Source organism: Mandrillus leucophaeus, unplaced genomic scaffold, assembly GCF_000951045.1.
Source record: "Mandrillus leucophaeus isolate KB7577 unplaced genomic scaffold, Mleu.le_1.0 Scaffold188, whole genome shotgun sequence".
Taxonomy (NCBI): domain Eukaryota; kingdom Metazoa; phylum Chordata; class Mammalia; order Primates; family Cercopithecidae; genus Mandrillus; species Mandrillus leucophaeus.
Window position 1 is genome coordinate 2749983 of NW_012101898.1, and position 18892 is coordinate 2768874.

The window sequence follows — 18892 nt, forward strand, 5'->3', positions numbered from 1 at the left end:
TCCTGCCTGCCTCCAAAACAGGTCAGGCCGTAGGGCTTTTGCACTTACTATTTGCCCTACCCAAATGTTCTTCATTCAGGCTCTTCAGCCTCCTCATTTCTTTCCTGAAGTGTCATTCTCACTGAGGCTTATCTAAAGCTGCAGCTACTGGGGCATTCCTGTCTCATCTCCCTGCTGTATTTTGTACTCCCTGCCCTCTTTTGTACTTTTAAACATACTATATCGTTTACCTTTCTTGTTTATATTTGTGTGTTTTTTCCCACTTGAATGTAAGCTCCAAAGATACTATTTTTTTAAACTGAATTATTACTGTATTCCCAGAATAATTCCCTGGCAAATATTTGGTACTCAATAGTAATGCTAAGTTAGTAAATAAATGATGAATTTAGAATCAAAATAATGTATCTATGGCCAAAATAAAACCTGAAATCCCTGTCTCATTTCCCAGACGTAACTGCTGTTAATAGTTTTAGTTATATGCTTCCAGACATACCTTCACAGAATCATTTATCTCAATAAACGTGTCATACTATGCAGACTGTTCGACAAGATGCTTTTTTTCACTTTACACGGGCATCTTTTCATACCATTGTGTAGCTAAGCCATGATTTGTTTTCCAAAAGACAGTTACCCAATTTATATGGTAAATATTTTTGTCTATATTTTTGTAGTATTTCTGTAGGGTAAGTTCCCAGAAGAAATATTGCACAATCATCGAAAAATTTTAGTGTTAAATTATTGGCCCCTAAAGGTACTAATTAACATCCCTCTCAATAGCATATAAGATTGTTTTCTTTTTTGGGGGCGGGGGTGGGGATTGGGGGCAGAGTCTCACTCTGTCGTCCAGGCTGGAGTGCAGTGGTGCCATCTTTGCTCACGACAACCTCTGCCTCCCAGGCCCAAGCTATTCTGCCTCAGCCTCCCAAGTAGCTGGGATTACAGGCATGTGCCACCACGCCCAGCTAATTTTTGTAGAGATGGGGGTTTCACCATGTTAGCCAGGCTAGTCTCGAACTCCTGATCTTGTGCTGGGGTTACAGGCATGAGCCACCGCTCCTGGGCCGATTCCGTGTTTTCATACTGTCATCAACTTTTAAATACAAATATTTTCAGTTTTTGCCAATGCTGTTAATTTAGAAATGTGTATGTGTATATTGTCTGGTGGGTGTTTGGACGGAAACGATCAAAATCGGGCAACTTTCCCAGTTTCCTTGAAGGGAGGACTTGCCATTGGCGCCTCCTGGAAGTAGCTCGCTGTAGTTCTCCATCTTCCTGTTTTGAGGAGCGCAGGAGGAGATGGATCTGGGGTCTCATCCATACGGTGGCTTGTTAACGGCAACTGCAGCAGCCAGCCAGGTCACCCCCTAAAGCAAAGTTAACACCTTGCATGGTGCCTTGGTCAGCACCCACCAAATTCGAGGATTCTCCTATCCTTCGACTCAAGGCTCTTTTGACAGATGTGATTTATTTCCTCCTAGAGCCAGTCACATTGGCTCAGCCACCCTATCTTAAGAAAACAAATATTGTTTTAGCTGGAAACTGCCCACTGCCTAAGTGGCTTTTTAAATGAAGAACTCAGGTTCACTAAGGCACGGCTTAGGCAAGGGCATGTGCGAAGTTCGAGGCCTGAGACGTTTGGAGAAGCGGCCCCAGGCGCAGGCGCGTCCCGCAGTGGGGCCCGTGCCGCCTAGGCGATCAGCCCCTTCAGTTAACTCGCTTCCCTCCTAGCAGGCCCGAGTCCCCTCGCCTCAGCCTCACGCAGCCAGAGCAAGGGGAAGAGGGAGTCCTTCGTGAGTTCGCCGCTCACTTTCGGCGGTGGGAAACCGATCCGAAGACCCTTTTGTAGGTGAAACGCTCAGCTCGCGCGGCTCTGAACCACTGGGGAGCAGCGGCGGCGGCGAGCCGGACTGCGCCACACCTCCTCGTCCCGCCCCGGGGCGGCTCGGGCCGCCTGCGCGTGCGCGGTGCCAGGGGCGGGGCCTGCTCGCGTCTCGGTTGCCTGGATACCGAGAGCGTCCGTAGTGGCCGCCGGCGCTGGCGAACTGCAGGGTCTGGGGTGTTATTGGAGGGGCAGTTGGTCCTCATTTCTCCCGAAGCCCGCGGAGGAGCGGGTAAGAGCCCCGCGAAGCCGGCCCCAACCTTGGGAAAGGGATGGGAGGCGACCCTGGCCGCTAGCCCCGCGCTGCTAGCGGCTCCACCGCGCCCTAGCCGACAGCCGCCCTTCTTCCTCGCAGCGCGCCGCGATTCCCCAGCCTGGTCCCTTCTGCGGAGAGCGATGCCGCTTCCCGACACCATGTTCTGCGCTCAGCAGATCCACATTCCCCCGGAGCTGCCGGACATCCTGAAGCAGTTCACCAAGGCTGCCATCCGCACCCAGCCGGCCGACGTGCTGCAGTGGTCCGCGGGGTAAGCACCCTCGGCCCGGGGAGCGGTCCGGTCTACGTGCCCAAGCCAGACGAGCCCAGAGGGCCCTCCTCCCGGACCAGGGGCCCGACGCGGCGCTCAGCGTCCATAAGAGTATCAGGCAAAACTTTCCCCTTAGCATTGGTGACATCTATACTTGAGTGTCTATCTAGGAACCATTTCGATTTATCGACCATGAGACCCGAAATTATTGCAAAATGCTCACTTACCTACAAAGTAATGGCAACTCAGTTGTTTAAAAGTGTTTATGATGAAGATAGACTAAAATTTAAAGCAATTGCATTGGGCAGAAAATTGTCTACATTATGTTAAAAAAATTTACATGGTTGCGGTCACTTTACTTGTGAAATGATTTTACAAAGAGGAATATTTTAGCTAAGTTCCTCATCTGCAGAGAATCCTCTCAAAGCTATGTGTACCCAGAGCTGGTTAAATTTATTAGAACAGGGACGACTGTGGTCATACTGAGGTCATCATCCCTAGAGTGCTCCCGGTAAACTGTCCAGCAAATGAACCTTCACAGTTTTTTTTTTGTTGTTTTTTTTTTTTTTTTTTGCCACAAACATTACAACACTTTCCAGGAACAGACATTCATAATCTCAAAGTTACAAGTCAACAGATCTTAGAGGCATTAAAAGAAATCCTCTTGGTTTTACAGGAGAACTCTTTGCCCCTTTTCAATAAACAGATGTAAAACAAAAACTCACTTTTATGATGACAAGAGTCAGCATAGGTGTAAATTTAATTTAAATATTTTAGTCATCAACATGTCAAATTTTGACTGGGCTTGGTGGCTCACGCCTGTAATCCCAGCACTTTGGGAGGCCAAGCTGGGAGGATCACTTGAGCAATGGAGTTTGAGACCAGCCTGGGTAACATAGCAAGACCCCATCTGTATTTTTTTATAAGAAAAATAGTTTAAAAAGAAAAAAAAAGCCAAATTTTGCTGGCTTTCTCTAAATTCTATAACCAAGGTGAATTAGTTTCCTTTGGCTGCTGTAACAAATCACCACAAAACTTGACAGCTTAAAACACAGACATACATTCTTGCAGTTCTGGAGGCCAGAAGTCCAAAATCAGTTCCACTAGGCTAAAATCAAGGTGTTGGCAGGGCTTTACTCTTTCCAGTGGCTCTCAGGAAAACCCAGCTCGTTTCCTTTCCTTTTCCGGCTTCTACAGCTGCATTCCTTAGACTCCTTGGCTCATCTCCCCTTCCTCCATTTTCAAGGCCAGCATCTTCAAATCTCCCTCTGCCTCTCTCTTCCAAGGACCCTGGTGATTGCATTCAGTGGCCATCCAGATAGTCCAGGGCGATTTTCCCACCCGAGATCCTTAATCAGTCTACAAAATCCCTGTTACCATGTAAAGTAACATTCCCAGGTTCCTGCGACTTGGACCTGGATATCTTTGGGGCTGTTATTTTACTCACCAACTGAGCTACTTGTCCATCCAGTGCTTGCCCTCTGAGAAACGCTTTTATCAATGGTTTCTGAAAGACTCTTTCAAAGTTCTTGCTAAAGAAATATAGCCTCTGGTTTTAACCGTTATTCAAGCTTAAATAAAAGGATTTATAAGAGTTTGTGCCCTACAAAAAGTTCCAAGATTTAGCAACATTTTCTTGGAACATTAAATTATATTTAGTAATACCTTAGAGGTAGTTATTTTAAGCTTCACTTTGTTTATTTATTTTTGAGATGGAGTTTCACTCTTGTTGCCCAGGCTGGAGTGCAATGGTGAGATCTTGGCTCACAGCAACCTCTGACTCCTGGGTTCAAGCAATTCTCCTGCCTCAGCCTCCCAAGTAACTGGGATTACAGGCACCCGGCACCACACCCAGCTAATTTTTGTATTTTTAGTAGAGATAGGGTTTCACCATGTTGGCCAGGCTGGTCTTGAACTCCTGACCTCGGGTGATCTACCCACTTGGGCCTCTCAAAGTGCTGGGATTATAGGTATAAGCCACTACACCGGGCCTAAACTTCACTTTAAAAGGTTTAATCAGGCTGGGCACAGTGGCTCACACCTATAATCCCAGTAGTTTGGGAGGCTGAGGCTGATGAATCACCTGAGGTCAGGAGTTCAAGACCAGCCTGACCAACATGGTGAAACCCCGTCTCTACTGAAAATACAAAAATTAGCTTGGCTTTTGGCACGCACCTGTAATGCCATCTACATGGGAGGCTGAGGCAGGAGAATTGTTTGAACCTGGGAAGCAGAGGTTGCAGTGAGCCAAGATCGTGCCACTGCACTCCAGCCTGGGTGATAGAGCAAGACTCCATCATAAAAATAAATAAATAAATAAATAAATAAATAAATAAATAAATAAAGACTGAATCAGGAACTTTCCGAATGTACCATGCTACTAATTTCTCTCAAGAGCCATTTATTTATTTACTTATTTTTGAGATACAGTCTTGTTCTGTGGCCCAGGCTGGAGTGCACTGCTGCCATCTCAGCTCACTGCAACCTCTGCCTCCTGGTTCAAGCAATTCTCCTGCCTTAGCCTCCCAAGTAGCTGGGATTACAGGTGGGTGCCACCACGCCCAGCTAATTTTTGTATTTTTAGTAGAGATGGGGTTTCACCATGTTGGCCAGGCTGGTCTCGAACCCCTGACCTCAAGTGATCTGACCTCCTGGCCTCCCATAGTGGTGGGATTACAGGCTTGAGCCGCCACACCTGACCAAGAACAATTTTTGAGTTTAGAAGAAAACCCAGGCATTATTCATTCAGCAGTGTATATGTAATTGTAGGCTCAAATGTGTTTCAGCTGTCACAGGACATAATCTGTTAGGGAGAGCTATTCAAAAGTAACTCAAGTAAGGCGGGACTTGGTAAGTGCAAAAATGAAGGGTCATGAAAGTTAAGCAAAAAGTGGCTTGGTCCTTGAGAGATTTTTTAGGCAGGGAGATTGGGGCTTGGGTGGGGAGGAGAGGATTCCAGGAAGAGGAAGCAGCACAGGAAGAAGGGGGCAGAAACAGGAAGAAGAAAACCCATCAAAACCAAAACAGGAAACCACTATACCCATGGACATAACTGCTATAGAACAAGTAAGCAGGCTGAGCATGGTGGCTCACACCTGTAATCCCTGCATTTTGGGAGGACGAGATGGGCAGATTACTTGAGCTCAGAAGCTCAAGACCAGCCTGCACAGCGTGAGAAGACCTTGTCTGTACTAAAAATAAAATTAGCCGGCTGTGGTGGTGCATGCCTGTAGTCCCAGCTATTCAGGACACTGAGGCAGGAGGATTGCTTGAGCCCAGGAGCTGGAGGCTTCGGTGAGCCATGTTCACAACACTCTACTCCAACCTGGGTGACAGAGCAAGAGCCTGTCTAAAAAAGAAAAAACAAACAAAAAAGATGAAGCAAGTAGCTATTCCTCTTTCCTCAGGTTAGGGTTCTTTTCAAAGGAGCTTCTCAGGTGGGCAGATAGCAAAGCTGAGCCAGCCTCCCCCAAGCCTGTGGACTCCACCATGAGGGAGTCGGCTGTTCCTTATGATACCATCGTGCAGTTGTGCCTTACACAGGACAATGAACGTAAGAATCAGTCAAGTAACAGAGGCTGCTTTGGCTGGCGTGGGCCTCAAGGGAACTGGCAGAGGCTAACATTAGTTGGTCTCGCCTCAAAAGCAGGCTCTCCCAGCCTCGGCCCTACTGACAGTTGGGGAAGGCACAGGAGGAAGGGGCGTCCTGTGCATGATGGGACTTAGCAGCCTCCTGGCCTGCACCCACCGGATGCCTGGAGTACCATCCACCCTCTGCTGTGACAATCAAAAATATCTCCAGGCCAGGCGCGGTGGCTCACACCTGTAATCCTAGCACTTTGGGAGGCCGAGGCGGGTTGACTGAGCTAAGGAGTTTGAGACCACCCTGGGGGCAACATGGTGAAACCCCGTCTCTACTACAATATAAAAAATTAGCTGGGCTTGGTGGTGCACATGTATAATCCCAACTACTCAGGAGGCTGAGGCTGGAGAATTGCTTGAACCGGGAAGGTGGAGGTTGCAATGAGCTGAGATGGCGCTACTGCACTCCAGCCTGGGCCACAGAGAGAGACTCTGCCTCAAAAAACAAAAACAAAAACAAAAAACCACAAAAACAACAACAACAAAAAGAGTCTCCAGAAATTGCCAAATGCCTTTTGGCTGGGGGGAAGGAGGAGGAACATTATCCCCCACTGAGAACTCGGCTTCCAGAGGCCGTATCTAGCTCAGGATTCCTTGCCTGAGTTATGAGGAATTACCCCCATGAAATAGATGAAAACGTTGATTAGTAGGAATGTGGCAAAACGAGGCACCCATTCTTCACCTGTACCCTTTAGGTCTTAAGGTTCACATTTGTCTAACTCATTGCTGCCTTCATTTTAACTTTTCTTCAAATCATTCACAAAGCCACAAAACGGAGCTGAAGTTGTCTTACACAGCAAGAAAACAAAGTCAAATTTGAGGGGTATAAAGAGAGAGAAAGAGTGAGATATGAAGTTTATTTTAGTCTATCAGATATCTACTTATCCGTGTTTATCTGTAGCAATGTTTCTAACTACTCATGGCTTTAAAATTGTTATCTGTGGCCCTGGTGGATGCTTTAATGTTCATTTTCCTGGATATGCTATCTCTTTTCATCATGCTAAAGTTTAGGGCCCCAAATGATGTGGCTTCAGCATCGCCACCTCTGGCAAAGATACCAACGGGCATGAGTTTCTCAGAAGGTCTTGCCTGGCACCCCTCCCACCACGAGCCAGAGGCTGGATGTGGGTTCCCTCTTGACTTATTGCCCCAACAGTTTCCCACTCTTGCCCCCAACATAAGCAGCAATATCAGTGTCCCAGAAAGGAACAATTAAGGGGAAAAATACCAGGCAGGAAAAGTGGGGGCGGGGGGTGGCGGGTGGGAGCCAGGCCAGCACCTGCCATTCCCAGTGTGGTGGCAGGTGACCTGTGTGTTCCTGGGCTGCCTCAGGGTTGAATATGCAGATGCTTAGAGTCAATCACCTCAAAAAGCAGCGAGACCAAACCCGCCTGTCAAAAGTGGGAAGGTGGCCTGGCACAGTGGCTCACAGCTATAATCCCAGCACTTTGGGAGGCCAAGCTGGGAGGATCACTTGAGGCCAGGAGTTCCAGACCAGCATGGGCAATGGAGCAAGACCACATCTCTACAAGAAATCATCAAAAAGATTAGCCAGGTGTGGTAGTGTGTGCCTGTAGTCCCAGCTACTTAGCAGGCTGAGGCGGGAGGATCCCTTGAGCTTGAGAGGTCGAGGCTACGGTGAGCTATGATTATGCCACTGCACTCCAGCCTGGGTGACAGAGTGAGACCCTGTCTCAAAACATTTAGAAAAAAAAAAAAAATACATGGAGCTCCAGCTGATTGTGAAGTGGCAGGGAGGAGGGGAAGAATAACACACGTTGAAGGAGCTTTTGTGAGTGCCAGCCACTGCGCCAAGCCCTTCTCACTCAGTGCTCCCCGGCCCTCCACAGGGACTCTCATTATCCCCTCTGCCGACAGAGAGACTAAGGCATGCAGAGAAAGTTAAGTCAGAGAACTAAGTGAAGGAACCAGGACATAAGCCCGGGATGTTGGTCTTCAGAGCTGTCCTTCCTAATCACCATTGTTTTGGGGGGTTATTTAAGAAATTGCATCGCATAGCTGCTTTTTGTGTATTGATGAGCTTTCAGAGATGTCTGTTATTTATTAGATATTTTTCAGCTTTGTCAAGAGGAGATCCACTTCCTGTAAAGGACAGAATGGAAATGCCCACGGCAACCCAGAAAACAGACACAGGCCTGACTCAAGGACTCCTGAAAATTTTGCACAAGCAGGTATGGGGGGTTCTGTGGCCTCAGGCAACTGGCCTGTGCTTTCCTTACCATTCACTGTGCATTGATGACAGAGCGAGGCCCACCCCGGCGATGTATTTCAAATCTCCCAAGGTCCCTGAAGTCCTGCTTTTCCTGCCACGCATCGTCAAGGTTGATTCAAGGAAGAAATATGTTGTGTTTGGGAGGTCTTTTTCTAGCTTCAACAGCCTCAAGTAACTATCCGGGGTAGATTTTAGAAAAGTGAAATATAATTTCTTTTAAATACAAAATTTACATGACACTAGATTCTGCTGGGCGAAAAATACAAAATTCCAGAACCTGGGGGGTGTCCAGTCTGTTCTCCAGGTGTGCATTTGTGAAAGCTGTGTGCGGGCCTGAGTAAGCCTCTGCCTTCTCTGTCTGAAGGCGGGGCTGGACTTTGGCGCCCAAGGTGGGCAGCAGCCTCTGGTGTCCAGTTCTGTGGAGAGCCTGGGCCCCCTTCCTGCCTTGCACTTCTTCGCCCCACACGCCATCCTGTTTTTAGAGACATGAGTTACTAGAAAGTGGGTAATGGAGCAAGGCTAGGCATTCCTCATGACTCGGTTCTTTTGCTAAAAGAGACACCAGTGGCATAACCTTGATTTTCAAACTGACTTACCCCGTTCTACATTGTGAAGTGCTGTACTTCTGCGCAGGATACAGTGAATTCTGAAACTAGGACTTTTCCGTGGCTACCTTAAGGGAAATGAAGAACTCTTGAATGGTGTAGCTTGGGAAAAGACATGTTGAAATTGCTCAAAGCCTTTTCATCCAAGATACTGCTAGCAGATTGCAGAAGTTACCAGTTTTGATAGATTGTTTAAAATAGTAGAAGGAAGGCCGGGCATGGTGGCTCATGCCTTTAATCCCAGTACTTTGGGAGGCTGAGGCAGGCAGGTCACTTGAGGTCAGGAGTTTAAGAACAGCCTGGCCAACAAGGTGAAACTTTGTCTCCAATAAAAATACAAAACTTAACAGAGTGTGGTGCTGTGCACCTGTAATCCCAGCTACTTGGGAGGCTGAGGCGGGAGAATTACTTAACCCTAGGACGTGGAGGTTGCAGTGAGCCAAGATTGTGCTACTGCACTCCAGCCTGGGCAACAGAATGAGACTATCTCAAAAATAAATAAATAAATAAATATATAGTGGAAGGAATACATTTATTTTCAGTTTTAAGATTTCTCCTAACTGTTAATGTGTTTAGGGGCTGGATTTTTAAAATGTTTTTTACTGAGGTTTATTTTTTATTGTGAAGCATTTCAGACAGAGAGTGGAGTATCATATACACAATATCAGTATGCCTGTTTCATTAAGTCAGAACATGATGCTGTATTCGCTTCACAGTCCTTTTTTCATTTAAGAAATAAAAGGTTGCCGCTTACTGGCTTCCCTGCCTCCCCTCCCCAGGGCTGACAGAACCCACTGTCATGCATTTGGAGTTCATCTGTCCCCTGCGTGGGGCGGGTTACTCGGTGTATGTTGAATTTTCACAGCATTCTAGTGTTTCCCAGGTTTTAAAACGTACGTAAATTGTCATACTGTGTTTTCTAAACAGTGTCACCACAAGCAGTATGTGGAATTAACAGATCTGGAGCAGAAGTGGAAGAACTTGTGCCTGCCGAAGGAAAAATTCAAAGCGCTCTTACAACTGGATCCTTGTGAAAACAGAATCAAGTGGATAAACTTTTTAGCACTTGGGTGCAGCATGCTTGGTGGGGTATGTACCTATAAACGCATGTCAGTCATTCTGTGTTGGCATGGTCCCAGCTTAAAAATCCTTTCGGTTTCAGTAACTAAAGGAAACACTTTAGTAACTTTGTCTTAGAAAAGCATTTCCCCCTGCTCCAGGCCTATTATATTAATATTTTTGGGCTTATAGTTATTTTAATTTACAGAAATTACTTATGAATGCCTCAATTTAAAGGTTAACAGTAGATAAAAGATATGGATACTATTAAACTATATTTAGGTTTTAGAAGAAAATGTATCAATGACTTTTTAAAACTACAAATCATTTTGTAAACTGATAACTGTTTTCCTCATCTGTGGAAAGAGGCATATAATTATTTTCTACTTTAGTAGAAATCTATTATTATTATTATTATTATTATTATTTTGAGATGGAGTTTTGCTCTTGTTGCCCAGGCTGGAGTGCAATGGCACAATCTCAGCTCACCACAACCTCCGCCTCCCAGGTTCAAGCAATTCCCCTGCCTCAGCCTCCCAAATAGCTGGGAGTACAGACGCATGCCACCATGCCTGGCTAATTTTATATTTTCAGTAGAGACGGGGTTTCTCCATGTTGGTCAGGCTGGTCTCGAACTCCCGACCTCAAGTGATCTGCCCACCTCGGCCTCCCAAAGTGTTAGGATTACAGGTGTGAGCCACCACGGCGGCCTTAGAAGTCGATTATTAATAACTAATAGATACAGTGCAACTTTGCTGATGTTCGAGTATAAGCCAAGCGACTTAGGAGTAAGACATATCCTCCAGGTGATGAGGCGAGCCTGGGAGGTCGGGGCGAGAAGGGAGCTGGGATGATGTTGGCAGGACTTCCTTTGCAAACCCAGAGTCAGTCTTCTCAGCTAAAGTCTTGCTTTGAGACATGGTGGTTGGGTGAAGGAAGAGTAACCGGGCATCAGCCATGTGAAGCTTACGAAGAAAGGAGGCAGAGCAAGGAGAACCAGCTCCTTTGACTACATAGATTAACAATTTGATTTTACCCCCTCCCTTCAGTCTGTGGCCCAGCATGTATAACTGGACGTCCATGTGCTTGCTTCACAGCCCTCACTCAGCTTTGGTCCATGCCCAGAGCTCTTTCATTCCATTTTCATTAAAACCAATTCCTTGAAATGGGTGGTGGTAAACACCCGCAAACCTACCCAACGTGGTCGCTAACGGACCCACTTCCAACCACCCGTGTCCTCCTCCCGCGTCCTGTCCCCCTGCCTGGTGGCCTGAAGCAACGACGTTTCTGAAGCTCCTGCTTCTCGCTCCCTGGCCTGTGAAACGCATACTTCTGTGTGTCCCCCAAGAGATACATTGCGGAATTGTAGTTGGTTTTGACTTGATGAAAAGACAATTGTGTTGTTAGTAATTTTCTGAAATTTTCATTCTAAATTATATGACTAGATGTATTCATCTGTATATCACAGACCATGTTGTTCTTTCCCTTCCTCTGCCATGTCACATCTGAGTGCAGCACAGCTCACCAGCTCGGCGGATGGCCCCAGTGGGAAGCTCCGTGCGCTCAGGGAGGCGGGTGTGGTGCGGCTGTAGAATGAGCAAGAGTTTTGTTGTGTAACTGCTCAAAGGCAATGGAGGTGCTTCCTGTCAGCCCTGGGCTACTTGTGCCAAGGCCTGGATGTTGGCAGGCCCAGTACCCTCCAGTAGCAAGGACAGGTGCAGATGGCATCAGGGGAGTGTCTCAGGGGTATTATCAAGATAGACAAAGGCAAATACATTTAATTACTGGAGACATTTTTATGTCACTTTGTTAATCTGGAACTCTGTGAAATCTATCTATCTATCTATCTATCTATCTATCTATCTATCTATCTATCTATCTTATCTATCTATCTGTCTATCTGATCTATCTATCTATATCTGTATCTAGCTATATATTTTTTGAGATGGAGTCTCACTGTGTCACCCAGGCTGGAGTGCAATGGTGCGATCTTGGCTCACTGCAACCTCCCAGGTTCAAGCGATTCTCCTGACTCAGCCTCCCGAGTAGCTGGGATTACAGGCATGCACCACCATGTTCAGCTAATTCTTGTATTTTTAGTAGAGACGCGGTTTCACTGTGTTGGCCTGGCTGGTTTTGAACTCTTGACCTCAGGTGATCTACCAGCCTCGAGTTCTGGGATTAGAGATTACAGGTGTGAGCCACCGTGCCCCGCCTAAATAAATAAATATACACACACACACACACACACACACACATATATATATTTTTTTTGATTCAGAGTCTTGCTCTGTCGCCTAGGCTGTAGTGCAGTGGTGCGATCTGGGCTCACTACAACCTCCGCCTCCCGGGTTCAAGTGATTCTCCTGCCTCAGTCTCCCAAGTAGCTGGGATTACAGGTGCGCACCACCATGCCTGGCTAATTTTTTTGTATTTTTAGTAGAGACGGAGTTTCGCCATGTTGGCCTGGCTGGTCTTGAACTCCTGACCTCAAGTGATCTGCCCGCCTCAGCCTCCCAAAGTGCTGGGATTACAGGTGTGAGCCACCTCTCCCAGCCCTGAAATCGATATGTTAACAATATAAAATTGTATGCAATATCTGAATTAATGTTGGTGGTTTCTGCCTCTAAGCTTAGCTGTAAAATTTTGATTTTAACAATGATGAGAAACTAGAATAATTCATGTTTTTGGATCCATCTCTATAGTTTTCGCCTTCCTAATTGTGAAAATTGAGCAATGGATTTAACACACAATTGAATGTGATTTGGAAAATGAGGCCAAATCTCCAAGCGAGTGTGACGCTAGATGGAGACATTGTGTTAAGGATAGAGCTTGGCCATCTAAACTGATTCCCGGGGAAGAGACATCACAAGCAGCACACATTCCTTTGTGTTCTTCCTATCGTATGCTGCTTGACCCACAGAGAATAAATTGACACCAGGAAGCATGCTGTGTGTCACTGTGGGTTCCTGCCTGTCTCCTAACTGGAGCCACCTTTGCCAGCAGGACTCCAGATTTGCCCTTGACTCCTTCCATAGGTGCTGGAGGCCCCTCCTGGGCGTAGAAAGCCACAGTCACCCTCTGCTCTGGTCCAGTGCGGCTGTAGACTCAGGGTCAGGTTCAGGTGTGAGAGCTGACCTCTCCTCCCTCAGAGGAGTGTGTGCTCGTCTGGGGTCCTTGTCTGCTGCCAGGGATGCCTGCTCTGCCCTGGCTCCCGCGGCCCACAGAGCGCTGAGCTCAAACACCTGTTTCAGGGTGTGCCGGGTAGACAGGAGCGGCTCAGACCCGCCAGGCCTTGGTGTGGACACTTGTGTTGTTGACCTTGTTGGCCCTGGGTGGCTTGGAGGTGTGCTAAGAACACAAAGCTGTGAATTCAAGGAGGGGTTTCATCATGTTGCTTGGCATCATAAGTGTTCATTTTTATGCTTTAAAAAATACCTTCAAAAAGGAGGAAATAAAGAAGTGAAGTGCGATGAGAAGAATTTGTAGTGGATTACCGCCTGCGGATGTTTATTCACATAGGGTGCTGTGTCATTGGTGGCTAGCCGCTGCCTGCGTGAGTGGGACAGATGTCATTCCTGCTCCCTGCATCTATGGCGGGGCATGGCTTGTGGCAGGTGTACTCTCTGTGCTGTCACATTTATTTCTCTTAGAAATCACTCTCGTCAAATTCGTTGAGTTGAAGATCTCCAAAAAGACTGGAAACCTCTGTTTTAATTTCTGAGTCATACGTATCATTCATTCCACAAATGTTTACTGTGCATTATTTTGTGCCAGACCCCGTTCTAAGTGCTGAAGGTTCTGGAGTGAACAAAATGGTCAAACATCACCAGGTTATTGGAGCTGATGTCCTGTTACATCCTTGAATCCCTGAACACTGCTCTAGTTATTACATCAAAAGCCATCAATTCAGGTTAAGGGGCACTGTGAGCTGCCCCAGGCAGGTGATCAAGGACATTAAATTGCCATCTGGATGTTAAGAGATTCCTGTCCTCCTTTTCAATGTTTTGATGTGCTTGCATGGTGAAATGACTATATTTCTATGTTGTGGCTTTTATTTAAAAATTTTTTTCTTTTTTCTGTAAGAGACAGGGTCTCGTTCTGCCACCCAGGCTGGAGTGCAGTGGCATGATCATAGCTCACTGCAGCTGTACTCAAGCGATCTTCCCACCTCAGCCTCCCAAGTCACTGGGATTACAGGCCTGCGGCACCACACCCAGCTAATTGTTTATTTTTTGTAGAGACAAGTATCTTGCCATGTTGACCAGGCTGGTGTCAGTTCCTGAGCTCAAGCAATCCTCTCGTCTTGGCCTCCCAAAGTTCTGGGATTTATAGGTGCAAGCCACAGAGCCTGGCTGACTTTTATTTTTCCATTTCTACAATGCCATTAATGATCCTGAGCATTAAAGCTGTGGATCAAAATGTTTTCTTTTGTCTTTTAAGCATGGAGATCTTTTTTTAAGATAAGAAAATTGTGAACCAAGTCTTTCATCCCCATACTCACACCGACAGAGTCAGTCCGTTATGATCAGAACAAATAACATAGACTTCAGTGAGGCTTTTTTTTTTTTGGAGACAGAGTCTCACTCTATCGCCCACGCTGGAGTGCAATGGCGCGATCTCGGCTCACTGCAACCTCCGCCTCCGGGTTCACGCCATTCTCCTGCCTCAGCCTCCCGAGTAGCTGGGACTACAGGTGCCCACCACCACGTCCGGCTAATTTTTTGTATTTTTGGTAGAGATGGGGTTTCACTGTGTTAGCCAGGATAGTCTTGATCTCCTGACCTCGTGATCCACCGCCTCAGCCTCCCAAAGTGCTGGGATTACAGGTGTGAGACACTGCGCCTGGATAGTCAGGCTTTTAAACACATTTGAACTTTCTTAATCACAGAAGCATCTCTCTTCGTTTACAACCACAGATGCACACGTGTCTAGCGCAGCTTTCCATCTGAACACGGTGCACGCAGTGGCCATGATTTCTAGGGTTTGACCGTGTGCGGGAGTGCACAGAGCCCTGCATGTGTATTCTCTGGAATCCTCCCGACAGCCCTTTGAGGAAGGCACCGTCAGGTTTGCAGGCTGGTGCCCCAAGGCAGAGAGAAGCTGAGTCACAACAGGTGACTTGGAAGTTGGGAGAGGAGAGGATTCCTCCTAATGGCTCCATAGCCCAAGGAGTGTGCAGCCCACAGGTTAGGACCACCTTATTCAAGTTTTCGCCTGAGATTTCCTGTCTTGGAGAAGAACAACTCCTCGGGACAATCATCAAAATCATTTTGTGTCCTGAAGTGATTCATCCCCTGGAAGGCATTCAACCTCGGCCTTCTGACAACATACACTCTGGAGCTCTCGGAACATCGCCCCATCCAGCTGTGCTCCAGCATGTCAGATTCAGTGACTGACCTATCACGGTACCCTGCTGACCCGATGTGACGGCCACCTGCGCCAGTGACAGAGGCTGCATCCTGGCTTACTCCTTGCTGCCATTTCCTTCCAGGTTTCCCCAGCTAGGGCTCGAAAGCCCACTTGGACATGTCCAAGAAAGGCCAACAGAATTCCTCGTAGCCCCTGCAGCTGGTGGGAAGACACAGCCATGCCCCCACCGCTCAGTGGGAGCCTGAGGCCATAGGCATGTTTAGGAAGCTGTCCCTGAAACAAAGGATCTGCTTGGGCTCCTGACTCCCCTGGCCCCAGCTCCAGTTTCCCTGATTGCTCATGTCCCTCCCTCTGTGGGAAAGAGGCAGGGCCCACGCTCCACTGACCAGCCTTGCCCCTTCCGCTGGAGGTTCCCATGGGCCGCTGATGTGGGCCGCTGTGGCCTCCCCTTCCCTGTCCTGGACAGGGTATCACACCCTAGCCACGGGGTGAACTGCTGCTTCCCATTCAGGGCCTCCTACCCTTACCTACTGTCAGCCCCAGAAATGGTTTTAAATTAGAAAACTCTAGAGAATAACAGAATTTGATGAAAAGGCCCTTAAGCTTTTGAAAATGCAGTGCTGGGTTAGAGGCTTTTAAAAACGCAGTGCTGGGTTAGAGGCGCGGCTTCACTGGAATTCAGTCTCTACCCCCAGCACAGGCAGCAGTGCCTCGGGGAGGGGGGGGACTTCCTGTGTTCTGATTCTGTGTAAAACGGGCCTATTTTCGTTTCCATGCCAGCTGAGAGGTGCCCTTGGGGAGGTGTGAGGTGACTGTTGAGGGGCCCCGTGTCATCATGAGAGCAGCTATAATTTGGAAACTGAAAAATCTCACAAAGTTGGCATGCCGAAAATGCCCAGAAAATAGTGGGTGCCCCCGTGCCTGTGTTCTTCACACATCTCCATTTGAATTTCAGATTATGGATCACTAAAAAAAACTAAGTGCTTGGCCGGGCACAATGGCTCACGCCTGTAATCCCAGCGCTTTGGGAGGCCGAGGCGGGTGAATCACCTGAGGTCAGGAGTTCAGGACCAGCCTGACCAACATGGTGAAACCCCCGTCTCTACTAAAAATATGAAAATTAGCTGGGCGTGGTGGTGGGCACCTGTAATCCCACCTACTCAGGAGGCTGAGGCAGGAGAATCGCTTGAACCCAGGAGGCGGAGGTTGCAGTGAGCTGAGATCACACCATAGCACCCTAGCCTGGGTGAAAAGAGTAAAACTCCATCTCAAAAAAAAAAAAAGCAACTAAGTGCAGCTTGCCAATCACCTCTGCCCAGCACGTATCGCACACGGGAGAATAAATCAGCAGCACGGCGGAGGGCAGCATAGGGCAGCCGTGCCGAGGAGAGGGTCTTTTGGCTGGTGTACAAGTGACCGTGCCACCCCCAGGCCTTTGGAATTGAGAAATAAATTTGAAGGAATGTAACTCTGCACAAGATCAAGCCAGTTGCCTTATGAATCCTTCTGGATATAAAGATTGCTGCAGATCTTATTGTCAGAAGCGTTGACGTGGGTAGTGTCATCACGCCTTTGCAGAGGCAGTGATGCTCGAGTGTTTTGATGTCTTTTTCCTTAAATACCACTTCCTCTGAAGCCTTGGAACAGCGCGTTACACAGATCTCATCTGCCTGCTCCATCCACGCCAACTCCTTCCTTCCCGACTCATCCTTCCTGAGGCCCCGCAATCCTGCACACGGTGGTGACGGACTTCCATTTGTGTCGGGGTAAAAGCAAATCCCGTCATAACAACATGTCTTTGAAAGTTTCAAGCAAGCAACATGGACTGTGAAATACACGACTCTACTTTGAGCAAGTCCTCTCTTGGGGACAGTCTTTTAGGGGAGCCACGTGTGCAGCGGTCCTGGAGCGGTGCCCGCAGCTCCACAGAACGGGTTCTGCACTTTTCCTAGAGAGAGCATCACGTTGCCCTGGGGGCTGCACTCACCCGCTAACCGTGCCGTCCACCTCAGCAGCACCAGGTGCAGCCGCCAGCCCACCGGCACTGCTGGCGTGGGAAGCGGGTGGAAATGGGAGGAACTGCTCCATCAGGCCGCTGGGGACGGGGAGCTCAGTTCTGTTCAGGGCTCCATCTCCTGCAGCCAAATGTCTGGGTCCCCAAGTAGGCGACGTCTCTGACCCGGGTCTTGTTCCTGGAGCCCACCTGGCAGCTGCTAGACATAAAAAAACGGAGTAGTCACTGGGATGAGCTCAGAGGCCCACCAGCTGCGCTCCAGTCCTGGCTGGGTGACTTGGGTGATTGCTGAGACCGTCTGGGCCTGGCCAAGGTGTCTCTCTGCTCCTCACAGTAACCACATGAGGTGACTGTCATTATTTTCACTGCCAGAGGAGGACAGCGGGCTGTGTGTGTTATCAGCCTTGCTCTGACCACGGTGTTCTGTAGGGGAGCTCATTTTGTCCCATAGCCTGGAGCGGGCTCAGAGCCCTTTCCTGTCCCTGAGGATGTGGGGTTTATTCCTGACACAGCCGCTGTGGAGCCAGACAGGCCTGGCCTGGCTCGTGGCAGCCCTTTCCCTGCGTCTGCAGCATTCCTGTGGGGACGCTGGCCCTACTGTGTTTGTTTCTTGCGCTTCCCTCAGAAGCACAGCCCCGGATTCATCCCTGCAGGCGATTCCCCAGGGATGCCAGCCGCCTCCGTGGCTGCTGCAAGCCGGAGCTCTCAGTCTGCCCTCACACCCCACCCCAGCAGCCTGCGGGGTACCAGCCTGCTCGGGAAGGTCCTGGTTCTCAGCCATGTTTGCCAAGTGATGTGATGTAAATACTCCCACTGCAGCTGAGTTCAGGCTGCCAAGGTGAAGTCCTCCAGCTCACACAACTGCTGGAAACTTCGCAGTTGGCTCATGAGCCGGCTCCAGCACAGCACTGGGCTCTGAGGAAATCCTGTGCCACCCACCAGTCTTTGTCCTTCCTGGCCTGTCCCGTGTGCTTTGACACAGGAGATTGCTCTCTCCACCAGGAAACGCTTTTCTTCACTCACAAGCAGCCTCCCTCCTGGCCGTGCCTTCCAGGTCCTCTTGCTGGTCCCTCACTCCCCAGCTCTTGGTGGTATGGTGTGTCCATGCACTGTCCTCCCACCTCAGCAACCTCATGGGGCTCAGCTGTACATAGCATCCTGCTCGTACACACCATCCCCCCCGTGTATGCCACCCCCCTGTGTATACCATGCCCCCCGTGTATACCATCCTGCTTGTGTACACCATCCTGCTCATGTACACCATCCCCCTTGTGTACACCTTCCCCCATGTACACCACCCTGCCCATGTACACCCATCATCCCTGTGTACACCATCCCCCATGTACACCATCCCCTGCCGTGTACACCATCCCACTGTGTACACCATCCTCCTCGTGTACACCATCCACCATGTACACCACCCTGCCCATGTACACCTTCCCCTTCATGTACACCATCCCCCCATGTACACTATCCCCCTTGTATACACCATCTCCCTTGTATACACCATCCCCCCCATGTACACCATCCCCCCATGTACACCATCCCCCATGTACACCA

At 48.6% G+C, this 18892-nt stretch overlaps 1 protein-coding gene and 1 long non-coding RNA gene across 3 annotated transcripts in view; one reads left to right on the plus strand and one right to left on the minus strand.

Moving 5' to 3' along the window:
- Positions 1 to 1106: 1106 nt before the first annotated feature.
- On the minus strand, positions 1107 to 1959 carry LOC105538248. Its single transcript, XR_001005866.1, has 2 exons — positions 1808 to 1959; positions 1107 to 1503 (listed from the first exon to the last, which is right to left on the minus strand). It is a non-coding gene; the product is annotated as an uncharacterized LOC105538248 (long non-coding RNA).
- Positions 1327 to 18892, plus strand: part of ROPN1L (rhophilin associated tail protein 1-like) — a 24191-nt gene continuing 6625 nt past the window's right edge. Inside the window, exons 1-4 of one of the 2 annotated variants that reach the window (XM_011978056.1) lie at positions 1327 to 2111; positions 2235 to 2406; positions 8117 to 8240; positions 9814 to 9975. In XM_011978056.1, the coding sequence (XP_011833446.1) occupies positions 2276 to 2406; positions 8117 to 8240; positions 9814 to 9975 (417 nt within the window). In that variant the 5' untranslated portion in view covers positions 1327 to 2111; positions 2235 to 2275. Of the gene's footprint in view, positions 2407 to 8116; positions 8241 to 9813; positions 9976 to 18892 lie in introns of both variants that reach the window. The other variant, XM_011978054.1, reaches the window with a different exon arrangement.